This window comes from Dromiciops gliroides, chromosome 2 (assembly GCF_019393635.1).
Source record: "Dromiciops gliroides isolate mDroGli1 chromosome 2, mDroGli1.pri, whole genome shotgun sequence".
Lineage (NCBI taxonomy): Eukaryota > Metazoa > Chordata > Mammalia > Microbiotheria > Microbiotheriidae > Dromiciops > Dromiciops gliroides.
This window is the reverse complement of record NC_057862.1, coordinates 137,086,551-137,103,257: the sequence shown is the minus strand read 5'-3', so window position 1 is coordinate 137,103,257 and position 16,707 is coordinate 137,086,551. Positions and strand designations below refer to the sequence as shown.

At 35.7% G+C, this 16,707-nt stretch overlaps 1 protein-coding gene across 1 annotated transcript in view; it reads left to right on the top strand.

Moving 5' to 3' along the window:
- ADAMTS17 (ADAM metallopeptidase with thrombospondin type 1 motif 17) overlaps positions 1-16,707 on the top strand; it is a 502,569-nt gene that overhangs the window by 125,181 nt on the left and 360,681 nt on the right. Inside the window, 3 exon segments of the mRNA XM_043985378.1 lie at positions 5,399-5,434; positions 5,436-5,483; positions 9,571-9,728. Coding sequence (XP_043841313.1) covers positions 5,399-5,434; positions 5,436-5,483; positions 9,571-9,728 — 242 coding nt within the window.

The window sequence follows — 16,707 nt, the reverse complement described above, 5'->3', positions numbered from 1 at the left end:
TTGTCCTTTTAAATTTTTTGTCTTTGTCTCTTTAACCTCTTGATAGTTTGTTTTATCTAGGCTCAGGGCTTTCAATTTTATGTTAACAATTCCAGCCTATATACCCCCTTCACCATCTGGACCAGGCCTGCAAGGACTTCTGCTCCTTCTACTGTCAGCTCTACACACATATTCAGCTTAAAGCAGTTACAGAAGAAGAGATCTTCACCCTCTTTTCCCTTAGCTATTGGAAGGAGGGGTGGGGAAATGTAGTGGTAGCCTGGTGGACCCGAGTCTAGTTGGGGATACTCAGGCATAGAAGGGGCCAATTAGAAATTACTCTTTCCTTGGATAAAATTGGGAAACAGTTGTATTTGCTATTTAAATTTGTTTTGTAAAAGGTTCTAATAGGGACATCTGAGATCAAAGATGAAAATTGCTAAGTGAATGGACAATGGGAGCACATCACTGAAATTATAAAGACGTTTTAAATCATGTTCGTTGTTATAATATTGGTAGTTATTGACATCAATTCTTTTAGTAAATCATTTCTTCCTGCCTTCTCCTAATGGCCATTGTCAGTTTCTTTTTTGAATAGTTAGTATGGCAACATGGGTATGGTATCGATGCATAGAAATACTCTCAGTCAAAAACATTTCTCTCACATACTCTGTTTAACTTTTACTTAAAAACTCATGCCTAGTGGCAGATGCCTGGCTCAGATGGCCATACAGCTTGGATTCCACCAGAGAGAGTTGGGCTTACATTAAAGGGCAAGAACCATTTTGGGGTTACAGAACACAAAATTTCAACTTTAGAAGCCAGTTGAAGGCTTGATGTATGTCATCTTGGCCATCGTCCCCTCTAACTGGGTGATGTGGCGACATGACTATCTGCAAAATTACTATAGAACACTATTTAAAGCAGAAAGCTTTTTATGGTTTATTTCCTTCTAACACCTTCCTTGGTTAGATTTGCTCCAGGGGAAACAGTATGACAGGAAAAAAAAATAATGGAATGTACCAATTTTGGTACCAAATACAATGCTGAGTGACTAAATGAAATATGGAGATAAGAGCAAACTACTTTGTTTCTATCTGTTTTAAATTTTTGAGACTTTATGCCCATTTATGCTAATTTGTTACTCTTCCTTTATGTCAGTTGTGAAAATGGCATCAAGCAATAACTTTACCAGACTATTTTCTTGAGCCAAAAGTGCTTATTTTTGTGTTTCAATATCTGAGACATTTAATGGTTTTTATTTGAGCCTATGGCTATGGAGATAAAGTGTTTATGTTACAGCATAGAAACCTGTATAAGTCACAATGTTTTGATATGAGGGTCACATATTTTTATCTTCTAAAAATGTTAGTCCAATAAAACCTGAAATTTTAATGTGCAAGCTGATTCCCGATGCTATCCCTGAAGTGAATGATCTAAACCTTCCCCCTCTCTTCCAAGCTCCTAGTGGTATCCCAAATGTACATTCATAAGGATTTTACAGAATCAGAGAGGTCACCTGGACTGGAGAAAGGCAAATGATATCTCAGTTTAAAAAAAAAAAAAGAGTTAGCTCTGCAGAATATAAGGCAGTGAGATTGTTTTTTTTCTTGCTAACAGTAGTTGTAGAATGAAGTGGGGTGATGGTGGTTGAATTCAGTAGCTTTTTTGCCATGTTCATCTTCCTTTTCTTTTTTTATAGCAGTTGGCACGTTTGACTTTTCTTATCCAACTGGATTCTTTCTCCTCCTTGGCTTTAAGGCAACTATACTCTCTTGTTTCCCTCCTACCTATGTAGTAGCATTTTTTTCTTTATCTTCTTCACTGGCTCCATTTTGTCAACCCCTTCAGTTGGGACTTCTCCAAACTTCTGTCCTTGACCCCCTTCTTTTCTATCTTCATCTTTCTTGACAAGGTAATTCTTCCCATAGCCATATCTATGCAAGCAGCTCTGAAATATAAATACTAGCTTTAACTTCTCTTACTGAGGTGCAGACCCAATGTCCAATTACTTATAGGACACAATCTAATTGGATGTATTTCACCCAGCATTCTTGGACATTATCTTTTCCCCTAAACCTATTTCTCCTTATTTCTGTAGCACCTGGAATAGCTACCCTCTAATGCTTCACTTTGCTAGTGACAGTTTTTCTAGTCTTCCAAGTATTCTAAACTTTGGATTATCTTAAAACTCTATTTTCTTCTTCACATCTTCTATCTGATCATTTATCAATCCCTCTTGGTATAATATTTACAATACCTTTTGCAACCATTCTAGCCCACCATAAATCTAGCACCAGCCAACCATTCCAATCTTAATTCATGATATTCCTTTCCATAACTGCATGCTCTAGCCAAATTGAACTGTTCTACTTTGGCACACACCTCCTGTATTTTTCCATTTCATGTAACTGTTTACACTGTCTTTCTATACTTAAAGAATTCTTTCTACCTTTATTCATCTGTTGAATTTCTACCAAGAATTTAAAGTTGAATTTGAATGTTATCTTCTACATATAATATTCCTTGATCCTTCTATAGATAACAGCCTCCTCCTTCTGTGCTGTTCTGATGCAGTTCTCATGGGTTACTATATATTATAGTTATCTTCATTTGTCTCATCTTTCTACTGTTTCCCTATGTAGTGGATCTTTAATAAATACTTCTTGAATTGAATGAACTTAATGGGGAATTTCTTAAGAAAGGTTTGAATTATGGTCATTTGTATTTTTTTTTCCTTTTTTTTTTTTTTTAGTGAGGCAATTGGGGTTAAGTGACTTGCCCAGGGTCACACAGCTAGTAAGTGTTAAGTGTCTGAGGCCGGATTTGAACTCAGGTACTCCCTGACTCCGGGGTCAATGCTCTATCCATGCACCACCTAGCTGCCCCCTGCATTTCTTAAATAATAGGAATGAGAGCAAGTTACATACTTTTTATAATTTCATCCATTTGGGGAAGGTAGATAATTAAGAAATGACCTCATATCTGGCCTATGATTAGCCTGGTGTCAAAAATAAACTGTCATTTCTTTATTAATGAAGGGAAATTTTGAAAAGTAATACCAATTTTTTTTCAAATAAACTCAATGTGTGCAGAAATCCTAAGTGAGAGGAGGATTCATTCTTTTGTTTAGAGTTTCCAAACATTTTAAAACAGTCACAAAGTGGTATTGCCAGTTTTATCATTAAGATAAACATTTTTATGTTAAACCTACTTTAGCCTTCAAACATTTATGTAGTATTGCAAATTGCGACTTACCTTATCACCTGACTTGACCCCATTTAAATTTCCAGTATCATATTTGCTCTGTGCTGCTGCATATCAGCACTGTGATCTTGGCAGCAAATGGAAAAATTTCTAATGTCATCCATTGCTGGCAAGGAAATCTCACTTGAATTTTATTCTTTTTAGTCTGCCTAGAAAATAAAACACATCAATTTGGAATTTCCAGGCAATTTTTAACACCTAAACTTTAAGCCTCTCTAATCTGGCTTCAGTCCCTAGCATTCTACTCCACCTGTTAATGACTAAATCCAGTGAAATATAGTATTCTGCCTTCATTCTCTTGGACTTCTCCTGCAATATCAGACACTGCTGACCATTTCCTCTGTCTGGAAATTCTCCTTTGGCTTCTTGATACTACACACCCCTGGCTCCTCTCCTACTTCAATAGCTGATCTTTTCTGTCTCCTTCACTGACTCTTCTTTCTACTTCTACCCCACTGCCAGGGGTTTCTTCCAAAGCTCTGTCCTTAGCCTTCTGCTTTCCTTTCTTTCCCAGTCAGTCAGTCAGTCAGCCAGCCAACAAGCATTTCTTAAATGCCCACTATGTGCCAGCCACAGGCTAGGTACTGGGAATATAAAGGGAAAAAAATCTGTCCTCAAGGAGCTTACATTCTATAAGGAATACAACATATGTGTGTCTATCTGTGTGTATGTAAGTATGCATATATGTATGTATGTATATACATAAGAGATACATTAAAAATATTATGTTGTTTGATGGGGGGGGGAGGGTTCACTAGCACCTAAAGGGATGAGCAAAGCCTTGATGTGGAAGGTGGTGCTAATGATTCTAAGAGGCATAGATGGAGAGGGAGCATACTCTAGATATGGGGTACATCTAATGAGAACACAAGGAGATGGGAGATAGAGGCTTCTGTTTGAACAACAACAAGAATGCCATTTTGGTTAAACTGGATGGAATATGGGAAATTGAATAATGTGAAATAAAGCTGGAAAGGCAGACTGGAGCCAGGTTGTGAAGGACTCTAAATGCCAACAAAGCAGTTGATATTTGATCCCAGAGCTAATTTAGGGAGCCATTCTTGAGTAGTAAGGGAATGACATGGGCAGAAAACCCATTTCCTTCCCTCTCTTCATTCCATCTTCAGGTATATTTTCCATGCTGTTCTCTAACTTATCATTTAAAAAAAAGGAATGGGAACTAAAAATGTACTCGATCTTAGATTATTTGCATTCCTGTCTGTTTTTAACTTTGAATGTTTTTTATGTGCTAGTTTAGGTATTCTGTGTCTTCAGTAATGGAATAGTTTTTTTTTTCTTTAGAAACACTGGTCATAAGAGTTGTTTAGACTGGGAAAGATTTGTTAAGACTTGGAAGTATTGGGATGCTTAGACCATGTTACTGAATATTTGCCCCTCTATTTCCCTCCCTGTTTGTCTGTGCTAGGCTCAGTTTTAGCATGTCTACTATGTATAAAGCACTTGGGTACCCAGGATGATAAAAAGATAAATAGAACCTGTTCTCTGTTCTTGCCTTGGAAGAGCTTATAATCTAATAATAGATATTTCCTTTTGAAAATATCTCCATGTATAGAGAAACATTAATAATTGCTTTAAGTGTCTTACTCTAAAGAAGTCTAAAGAACTACCCTGGGTTGCAATTCATTTATCTAGAATTTAATTGAAATCAAGTCAAATTCTCATTATTTTTATCAACTAGGTACTTCATATCATTCCTTGACTTTTAAAAATATTTAAGTACATTCAAGTTTATCAAAGATAACTTCTCCATGTAATTTTTGTTTTTTGGTGAGGCAATTGGGGTTAAGTGACTTGCCCAGGGTCACACATGTAGTGTTAAGTGTCTGAGGCCAGATTTGAACTCAGGTCCTCCTGAATCCAGGGCCAGTGCTCTTATCTACTGTGCCACCTAGCTGCCGCTCCATGTAATTTTAATATCTAAGATGGTTGGTATTGAGATTTTAGGAAATTGAATCTGCTTTCTCATTTTCTTAACATTAATTTTATGAATTTAGATGACTGCATTGGTGAACTTTTTTTAGATTTATAAATGTATTTGGGGCATTCAATTTTGGTCTAACTTTCTCAGATTCACGAATTCAATCCTTGTTTGACATTACATTTAAAATAATATTTTGCTATTTATTAACAGGTATACAACATGTTTCAACACCACAGCCTGGGAATTAAAAGTTAATATTCAAGTCACCAAGCTTGTACTTCTTCGAAACCGCACTGTAAGTTCTTACAGACACTTTGGGTAGTACAAGAATACTTCTAGCTTTTGAAAAATGATCTGTATGTGTGGTGTAAAGTATTAGAGATTCCCTTCAGGAAATCCATGCACCATTGTCTCGTTTTGCTTTAAAGGTGACCCTTGGTTCTCAAAAGTTACTCTTAGAGTTCTGGTCCTGCAAGGCCCTACCAAACTAGACTAGTAGTAGTACCCATTTCTGTTGCTCAAGGCATAGCTAGCTTAGCTGCATACTGTAAATGAAAGATTGACTACTAGGTGATGACCTTTTTGACCATGGTGACTCATGAAACAAACAAGCAAAATACATAAAAATGTATCTCAGTTCTATGTAGTATACCCATGACCACCCAGACTTTGAGTTAGGAAGTCATTCCTATACTGCCTCAGATACTTGAGTTGTGTGACCCTAGGCAATTTTGTTAATTTCTTTCAACCCCAGTTTTCTCCTCTGTAAATGAAGTTAATGGTCTTAATGGCCTCTAGGGTCCATTCTAGTTTAAGTCTATCATGCTATGATTCTGTGATGTTGAAAACAGAAAAAATGTGGATCATAATAAATAAATAATAACATGATAGATAAAATAACCACTTATTAGATTATTTATTATTACTAATATGAATAGCTACCAGTTATATAGTACTTATTATGTGGCAGATATTTTGTTAAGTGTTTGATAATTATCATCTCATTTGATCTATCCAGTTACCCTGGGATATGGGTGCAATTACTGTTCCTATTTTACAGATGAGGAAATTGAGGCATACAGAAGTTAATAAAATTCTAGCTATTGAATCATTCTATCTACTAATTTAACTGTAGTATTTTACAAGTTAAGTGCTTCTGACCTTTTAGTCATTTAAAATGAGACTTCAGTCAGATATGGCTTTGATTAGATGGCCTTTGAGGTCTCTTCCAATATTAATATTCTAGGATTTGATCACTTATTGGATATGTTGTAAATAGGATTCTGGGCCATGTACATTTGATGTACTTACTGAGATGGCCTCTGAAGAACCTTCCAACTCTAAAATTTTGTAATCTTCATCTAAAATCTAATGATATTTTTTGTGATATATATAAACTTAGGCAAGTCATTTAGCCTCTCTGGACTTGAACTTTCTCATCTTTAAAATTAGCCATTTGGGGCAGCTAGGTGGCACAGTGGATAGAGCACCGGTCCTGGAGTCAGGAGTACCTGAGTTCAAATCCGGCCTCAGACACTTACACTACTAGCTGTGTGACCCTGGGCAAGTCACTTAACCCCAATTGCCTCACTAAAAAAAATAAATAAATAAATAAAATGAGCCATTTTAACAAGATGACATCTAAGGTCCCTTTAGCTCTATATCCTAAGATCCTATTGACATCCAACTGGAGGAACCAGATGAATGGATAAATATTGAAATTCTCAAAGAAGCAAATAAAGAAATCTACAGAGTTGGTTTCATCAGTTTTCCCAAAGGCAATGAGAAAAATAATTTTATGTGTAATTGGGCATCTTATCTTACAATGCCCTGGAGATAAGCATTAGCAAACAGATAACCATGGAGATAACTTCAACTAATGTGCCAACATCTTGGTTTCAGAGGATGAAGAGTAGATAGAGTCTATTAAGGATATGATGATAGCCTCCAAATTGTCAACCTATATTTTGATATTTGGTGACTTCAATGTGAAGGTTGGTACGGGGAGATGTGTTGGAAAATGATGTTGGAAAATATGGTTAAGGATCCAGAAATGGAGAAAATTCAGTGGCATGTGAACCATTCCAAAGCTTTTGACCATGAATACTATTGTATCACAGGCTTGTACATCATTAATAATTTCTTCAAGAGGGTCGCAATGATATAGTTTGTGTGTGCTAAATGACAAAAAGTGAGGCTTATTATGTCAAGTGATGAGAAATAATTGACTTAAATGGATGAATTTCAGAGTCAGGTATTTATGTAGATTATATCATTCAAAAGTTAGAGAAAATGTCAATCAAAACAAAGTTTAAAATAAATGATAAAATGAGAAGGCACTGACTACGGAATACAGCAGTTTCAGTATGAACTGTTTAAACAAGATGCTTACTCCAAAAATTGGAAATGGACAAAATGAAAACATTGACTCTGAAGATGACATTGAATCTAGTAACACTACATGACCTCTTTAGTAAGATACATGGTAATTTAAAGATTAATCTCACCATCCATAAAAATAGACTCCAAAGTGATTGAAAAATGCATCTTGTTCAAATTATGGCATTCAGTGAACTTTTTTGGTCATTAGTCTATTAATATGTTAACCTTGGATAGGTGCTGAACACAGAAAATGAGCTGAGCTCAGAACTGAATTAAGGAGATTGACCTAGATCTCATTTGGAAAATTACATAGTGCCTTCATTGATTCTGAGCTATGTAGTTTGGCAAAAGTCCATCTTTTTAGCAATGATATTGTTCTAATGATGCTACAGCATTGTAAATTAAGGAACAGCACAATCTCAGAAGAATTTAAATTAAAGATAATCCAAAGGAAGATGAAGTATATATGGTGAGTTTTTTGTACACTTGTGCTTAATCACCAACAATCTTTCACATAAAAAAGGGGTGAAAAGATCCTAATCCATTTGTATGACTAGAAAAAGAGGTAGGTTAGTCATATCACAAGTCAGGGATAACTCCTGAACTACTAAGTATTCCACTGGCATCCTCAAAATCATAAAGAACCAAGGGGAGATCTTCATCACATTAGATAGATACTCTCTGGAAGATTTATGGAAAGTGTTAGATGAGAATCATCCAGGATCAAAAACTGTGGATGTACTTGATCTGTGTCAGAGGGGGAAGTACTGACACCTATAAGATCATGGATCAATCCAAACAAAAAAATGTTTAAAAACATAGAACAAGTCTGTTTAATTCTATTTTCCTGGTCCCCAAGTGGCAATTATGTGTCTTGAAAAGAAACAGTTTGAAATGTCCTTATTCCTCTATCAGATTCTCCATATGAGTCATTTAAAAAAACCAAACACTGGTTTGATCAGAACATCATTACAATCCTACCTTATCTCCCTTCTTTCCATCCTATATCCTTCTTTCAAGAACCTCCCTGTGGTATGCATCTTAGTGGCATACCTTCTATTGAGAAGACACCTGGGTTCTATTTGATATTAGGATTTAACCATTTTATGGTTATCATAAAATTTAACCATTTTATGGGTATCAGAGTGAGAAAAATAAGAAAATTAAGGTGGAATATGATATATTATCAATACAAAGAGGCAAGCACAGATGTCATGTAAATTGAATTGTGTTTGGCACCACATTGTTTTCTCTGCTTGGGAAGGGAAAGATATTCTTTAGTAATATAGTTTTCATTCACTGTCTTGGAAATGTGGCTGTTAAACATTTCTTTGGGACATTCTTTAAAATTCATTCCATTTAGATGTAAGGTTTTAGGTCTTTATTTGTGAACAAGAGGTTAAGCAAAGACATTCCAACAATTAGGTACATTGTCCTAACTTTTGCAGTAGTCTATAACTTAAGGAACTCTGGAGATAGAGCCCAAACCTATGATCTTTTACTTCTTTTTTGGAGGGATGGGTATAGGGAATTTCTAGATGAGGAAATTTCCTATAATAATTCAGGTCAGCATCTTCTCTGCAATTTATGATCTTAGAGTTGCCAAGGGCACTTAAGGATTAATTGGTTTGCCTAGAATTCCATAGCTTGTATTTGTCACAGAAAGGAGTTGAGGCTGGGTCCTCCTGGCTCCAAGGACAGACAGCTCTCTATCCACTACATCAGTGGTGTCAAACTCAAAATAAAAACAGATCACTGTTATCATATGTTGACTCAGAAACACACAAATTAGTATCATCTATGTAGTATTGTATTTTATTTATTTTCTTAAACATTTTCCAATCATATTTTAATCTGGTTCTTAGCTGCACTCTGGAGTATGTTAGCTTGTGAATTTGATATTCCTTTACTACATCATGCTGTCTCTCTGAATGAATTGAATGAACTCTGATTTGCCTAAATATTTTCTTTTTAAATTATCCTTGCCTTTTCCCCCTCAGGCTAAGTTGTCCATTGGACACCATGGAGAAAGATCCTTGGAGAGTTTCTGTCACTGGCAAAATGAGGAATATGGAGGAGCAAAGTATCTTGGTAATAACCAGGTTCCTGGTGGAAAGGATGACACCCCTCCAGTGGATGCTGCTGTTTTTGTTACTAGGTAGTATGAATTTATATTTAGTTCATATGAAGGAGAAGTAAACTTCTTTTGTACTTTAAAAAAAAGTATTTATATTTGAGGTTTTTATAGTTCTGAAAGAAAATTTGTAGTTCAAAATGAGGCTTGGTAAGGATTTGGAGCAAATTTGAAGCTACTGTTAGGTGATTTAGGCATAATTGTTAAAGTAAAGATATACCAACACAAATTTACAATTGTACATATGATATTTACCATAAGAATGTTTGCTAATACAAATCTTGCAGAGACATATTTGAACTATCTGGTTCTAGGTAGATAGCTTCTTTGTGTACTTCTCTTGAAATGCTATGTTAATTTAAGCTATTATTATTTAAATAGATGATATCAGATCAACATTCCACCTACCATTTAGGTACTATTTAAACTTCATATGTATAGTCTTAGAATGAAGAAACTGTGTTGGATTAAATAAGCTTGTCATATTTCTGGGTCACAGAACTGTATCATACCTTCCTTAATATGAGATAGTCTTCAGTTGTTGAAAATGGAAAGCAAAGATTGTCTTTTGAAAATTGGTTTAAGTTATATTGATGTAATTTATACATACCTTTTCTTCTTCATTTATATAACTTGTTGGAGAAAAGCCTCTTTTTAAAAACCATTAGCCCAAAACAAACCAACCAACCAACCAAAAAAAAAAAGCATTAGCAATAATTAGCAATAATGTCTATGCTGCTTGAAAGCATTCAGTTTGCAAAGTATGTAAATGTTTTTCTTCCTAATTGAATTTATCTACTTGATTAAACTAAGTCTAAATATTTTTAAATGACAGACAATAGTAAAAAATAAAACCATCTGAATCTTCTGGAGTAACTTTTAGTTTTGGAATATTCTTTTTCAAATCAAGCACATCTATTTCCCCCCCTGATTTGGCATCCAGCACAGTGTTGTATACTAAGAAGACACAGGATGAATTGTATTGAATTTATTAAGGCATAATTGAAAGAGGAAATATAAAGATAAGACATCATGAATTAAAAATGTACCCTTAGGTCTCAAGATTATAAAAACAATAATCATCAGGTTTAGTTGTTTGGAATTGGGAAATAGATATATGCATATAATAAATAATAAATAATACATATTATACATTATATATAAAACATACAACATAATGTATAATATATATAATATTAAATCAAAATATCATACCAATAAATAAATCAAAATTGTGTTAAATTAAAATATATTATAAAATATTTGAATATGTATCTATCAATATATGTATATTGTATACATATATGGAGCTAAACGAAGGCATATGGACATATTTATATGAAGTGTATACATATACACATGTATATATTTACTTATATACATTATTATTATTATTTTTTAAAGTGAGGCAATTGGGGTTAAGTGGCTTGCACAGGGTCACATAGCTAGTAAGTGTTAAGTGTCTGAGGCCCCATTTGAACTCAGGTACTCCTGACTCCAGGGCCGGTGCTCTATCCACTGCGCCACCTAGCTGCCCCCAATTATTATTATTTAAATAATTGTATTGGTTTTTATTATACATTATTGAGTATATATAGATGTGTTGTTTACATGTAAGGATGCATACACACATGCACAGGTGTGTATATACGTATGCATATGTGTATATAGAGAGCTCTCCCTCCATCCCTCCATCCCTCCATCTATCTATATCTATCCAATCTATCTATCTATATCTCCTGGCTTTGCAAAAGGCCCTTCAAGGTCTTTCACAAGCTGGCTCCTTCCAGCATTCCCTTACATTATTCACTTTCACCCACTCTACTGCCAAATCAGGCTCCTTTCTGTGCTTAGAAGCACAAACAGTACCCTCATGCTTCTCTGCCTTTATTCACACTATTTGTTGTATCTAGAAGGTCTTTCATCTTTCTCCATGCTCTAAAATCCAACTCTAATGCCACTACTCACTCCACTTCAGGGAGGGAAGCTCTCCCTAAGTCCTCTGTTCTTTTGAGGTTGAGTCTGCCTTTTGAAAACAAAAAGAAATAAAAAACCAACTGATGAAAAAGATAAGGGATCAAGTTGGGTAATATATTTTTTGGTTAAAAAAATACAGTGAATTGTAAGAAGGTAACTTTTTCTGCGTGTCATATACTGACTGAATACACCTTCAAAAGTCAGATTTCAAAAAAATACATCTTGGGCAACAGTAGTGTCTCTGCAATAAATATAAAGTCTCCCAAGATAAGTACTTTGATAACACTTTATAGCAATCTCAGTACCTTTTAGTCCTAGTCTACTTTTTTCTTCTTAGTAATGTTCCCTTTCTCTGTTGAGTTTACAAAATCATTGTGAATGGACTTGTTGGGGATATTCAGGAAGCACTGTTACCAGAATAAGAGCTAACAAAGCTCAGCCCTGTTCAAGAGTCATCATCAGACATGAAATCATCTTCAGGCATTGGTTTGCTTTTTTTAAAAAAATAGTTTCCTTAACACATTGGTAATATTTTGTCTAAAAATGCCTCCTTCTAATTGAAGCATATGGAGTAAGATCATTCTAGAACACTGTGGTGCTTTGTGTTGATATTCATTAAAGAGGAGACTAAAGTGTACTTTATGGTAAGTAGAGGGAATTCCAAGGTCTGGAAAAGACAGAGTTTCTTCAGCTGTAAGGGAAAGAGTGGACTGTTTCTACATCTTTGTGGTGACTATTTTCTAATACTGTTGGGAAAATTCTTAATTTCTGTATAGTCTTTCCTGACTCTACCTAAGCATAAGTCTTCTTTGATTTCATTCATTCAACAAACATTTGTTAACTGATTACTCTGTGCCAGGCAATAAGCATTCATTATATGAATTAAGAGCTTTTTAAAAATGTACTTTTTTAGAGAGAGTGAGGAGAAAACTTGGAGGTAAAATCAATTCAATACAGCTCCTCCTGAGTCTTTGCCAAGCATCACGTTAAAGGCAGCAACATGGTACAGTGGAGAGAGTACTGGACCTGGAGTCAGGAATTTAAATCTAGCCTTAGATACTGAATAACTTTGGGATCCTACCAAATCACTTAATTTATGTCTACCTAAGCTTCCCCATCTGTGATACATGGATAATAATAGGTAATATTTATATAGCATTTACTATGTGCCAGACACTGTGATAAGTGCTTCCCAGGTATTATCTCATTTGATCCACACAGCAGCCTTGGGAGGTAGGGGCTATTATTATTCCCATTTACAGTTGAGGAAACTGAGGCAAACAGAGGCTAAGTGATTTATCTTGGGTCACATAGATAGTAAGCGTCTAAGGCAGATTTTAACTCAGGCCTTCCTGACTCCAGACCTGGTGGTCTAAACAATGCACCACCAAGCTGGCTCAGATTGTTGTGAGGATAGAATGAGATAGTCATAAAGTGTTTTATAAACCTTACAACAGTATGTAAAAGTCAGCTATGGCAGCATCGTAAACTTGAAAGGATTTGGTAACTTGATTAGAGCTGTTGAGGGTCCCACATGGGCAAAAAGATGATTGTTTAGCAGTTTCTTAGGTATAAATGATAATCGGCACAAAGAGTACACCATTTGTGAAAAAATTGGATATGAAAATATTTCTGTTGTTTAAAAAGTGATTGAATTTTTTACGAGTAATCATATCACCCGAGTATCTAGTTGTATGCTCTACAATACAGACAGTGTTTAGAATGAATTCTTGCCTTGAGGGTCTTGAATGCTATTGCTAGCCAACTATATAATCCCGAGCTTGACTATATAATCCTGGATGCTCACCAGCCTTGACAGATGGACCAGCAACAGAGGATATGAAAATGACATCATGTCCAGCCAAAGCAGGCGAGCCAGAAAAAGCAGGAGCTGGGCTTGTTACAGTTACAGCTGTGTAGAAGACTAGACACCACCCCTGCAGGGACTAGATTCTTTGGGAATGTGACTGTAAAGGAGAGTAAGGACCTTTTTCTATCCTTCTCTCCATCCTACTCTCTATTCATTAGGTGATTCTTACCTCTGGCTCAGCAATCATTCCCTCACAAACTGGGAAATAGGCATTTTCCCACTAACCCCTCCATTTCTATTCAAGGCCATAATGACAAAGCTATAGAAATGCCAGGGCAAATTCTTGTAAGGATAATGAAAAAGAGGACAGGCCTGTTGTGTGATTCTCTATATGCATCCACTTGTCCGCTGCTCTCCTTCAGCTCCTAGTTTAACTCTGGATGATGCTCAGTAAATTGCTGACCCTCACCTACATATGTATATATGGATTTGGTCCTTTAAAGCAATTGTTTTATATTAGCTATAAAGGTACTTGAAAAATCTTAAAGCTATTATTATGATAATATTGATCATTGTCATCATTATAGCTTTGTGAGTAGTGGGTGCCTAACATAGATCTGTTGAGGACCATCTATCAAGGTTCCAAAAATTAGTGAGAAGATGCAGACAACTTCAAGCTGCCTATGGGAATGAATGCCTATGCAGAATGAGAATGTTGGCTATTTGGTAAATTTCCCAGAACTGTAGTTTCTTTTGAGAAATGAACAGTGGAATCCAAATATAGGTCTTTAGAGGGTAAGTAATCTTACTTACTTTTAGAGGGTAGCTAGGTGGCAACAGTGTATGCTGTCCTGTGCCTACAGTCAGGAAGACTCATCTTCATGAGTTCAAATCTGGCCTCAGATACTCAGTAGCTGTGTGACCCTGGGCAAGTCACTTAACCCTTGTTTACCTCAGTTTCCTCCTCTGTAAAATGAGCTGGAGAAGGAAATGGCAAATTGCTCCAGTATCTTTGCCAAGAAAATGTCAAATTGAGTCACAAAGAGTCAGATGTGACTGAAATGACTAAATAAAAACAAACCTTACAGGAAGAAAATTTTGTGTCCCATTTTCTGAGAATAAAAAATAATTAATACCAGCCTACTTTAATAGATTAGGATAAAGAATACTGTTGCTGCTATTTCTTCTGAGACTGTATTCAGCCAAAGCAGAAGAGGCCTCAGGCCAAACCAATAAAATAATTCTCGTTTCTCATTTGATTACAACTGCTTGCTTGCTTTGAGGAAAGAGATAATCCCATCTGCCTTGCTGAGGTATAATAATGTACTCCATAATGTACTAGGGTGTTGAATTACATATTTCAGACCACCAAATTTCCTTTATCATGGAACTGTAGAACATAAGAAGCAAAAATACTATAGTGCTTTATTCATTAGTCAGTCAGTCTGCTTGGGATGGATTTTCCCAAGGATGGCATCTTGCCATTTTCTAATAGTTTAGTTATCTGTTGTCAGCATGAAAGCAGCTTTTGGTACTGTAGCTGATGTAATATAATAAACCCTTAAATAAACTCTAGTTCTGGAATGAGTTTTTGTGCCAGTTCTGTCCTTAGCAAATATCAGGTGATTTTTAATTTTTTGTTTTTTTTGACATTTTAACTCTGAGCGTTCAAAAAGCAATGTCAGTCTGGGATGAGATAAAGTATTAGGAAATTAGAGCTGCTTCAGTTCTTGTTTTCTTCTTATGAGTTCTCCGTCCTTCCCCTTCTCTCCTACTCCATGGCTCCAGGTCCCAAAATACAACCTCTTTCCACTTAATCTACTCTCCTTTGCAGATGGTTGTCATTAAGATTTCTTCAATATTAAAGGATCCTGCTACTCCTCCTCCACTTCCAGTTATAGTGCCATCTATTTTCTGCTTCCTGTCTTTATGTTGGGTTTCAGCAATATTGGCAGCTTTCAGTATTTAGTAAATTCTTTTCATCACTTGTCTTTGTTGCTTCTCCAAAATGGAAGTGTTATTACATAACAGCATGGCCAGCCTTATATGGATAGAATATGTCACCTACATGGAATGATGCAAAAGGTGCTAAGAACATTCTTCCAAAAAAAACCCCACTCCAATATCTCCCCTGCACCAAATGCTGATGTGTGATATTAAATCATGAGAGTTTCATTCCTTTGGCATCAGACTTTATGCTTTGCCACTGGGGAAAGCAACTCATAGTTTTATGAGTCTCTTATTAAGTATCTGTTATGCAACTGACAGCAGTATGTGCCAGACACTGTTAGATGACAGGATACAAAGATGAAATTAAGATGTCCTTTAGCCTTAATGAGTTTACATTCTACTGGAGGATACTGTGTGTCCACAAATAAAGAAATATAATTTACTTACAAAATGAAGACTTTGGGTTTGGGAATACTGACAAGTGAGATAACCAGTAGGGCCTCTTAAAGGAAGTAGCATTTGAGCTGAGCTTTGAAGGGTTTAGAGCATTCTAGGCATTGAAACAGAGGGGGGGAGTATGATGGGGAACACAGACTATGCAAAGGTACAACATTTTTAGGAGATAGTGATGTATAAGAGGAATAACAATTACTGTAATCTAGTTTGGGGAGCTGAATGCATGGGAGGGAGTAATGCGTGATCAGTCTGGAGCCAAACTTAGAAAGACTTTAAATGCCAAATATATGAACTTTATCCTAAAGGCAACTGAGTACTACTAAAGCTTTTTAAGTAGGGGAGAATGTGTTCAGATTTGTGTTCTAAAACTATTAATTAGGCAATAATGGGTAGGATACTTTTGAAGAGGAAGAGATTGGATGCAGGAAGATCAGTTAGAAAGCTCTTGTTGTAATCCAGATGGGAAGTAATGGCTTGAATTGGGATAGTTTTGGTGTGAGCGAAAAGAGAATAAATAGCTTTAAGAGATGTGGGAAGAGAATTGGTAAGACAATAAATAACTGGAGGAGGTCACAAACATTCTGTAGCAGTTGAACAGGACTGAAAAAGGACAGTAGCCTGATGGTAGTGGCAAAACAACAACATTACACACACATACCAAATTACTTTGGATTTACTTCTCTGTACATCCCAACAGGACAATGTAAGCTATGATCTTTATAGTTATAGTGCCTAGCACAGTGTCTGGCTCATTTAATAAATATTCCTGTGATCAATCAGTTAATAAACATTAATTAAGCTCCTATTCAG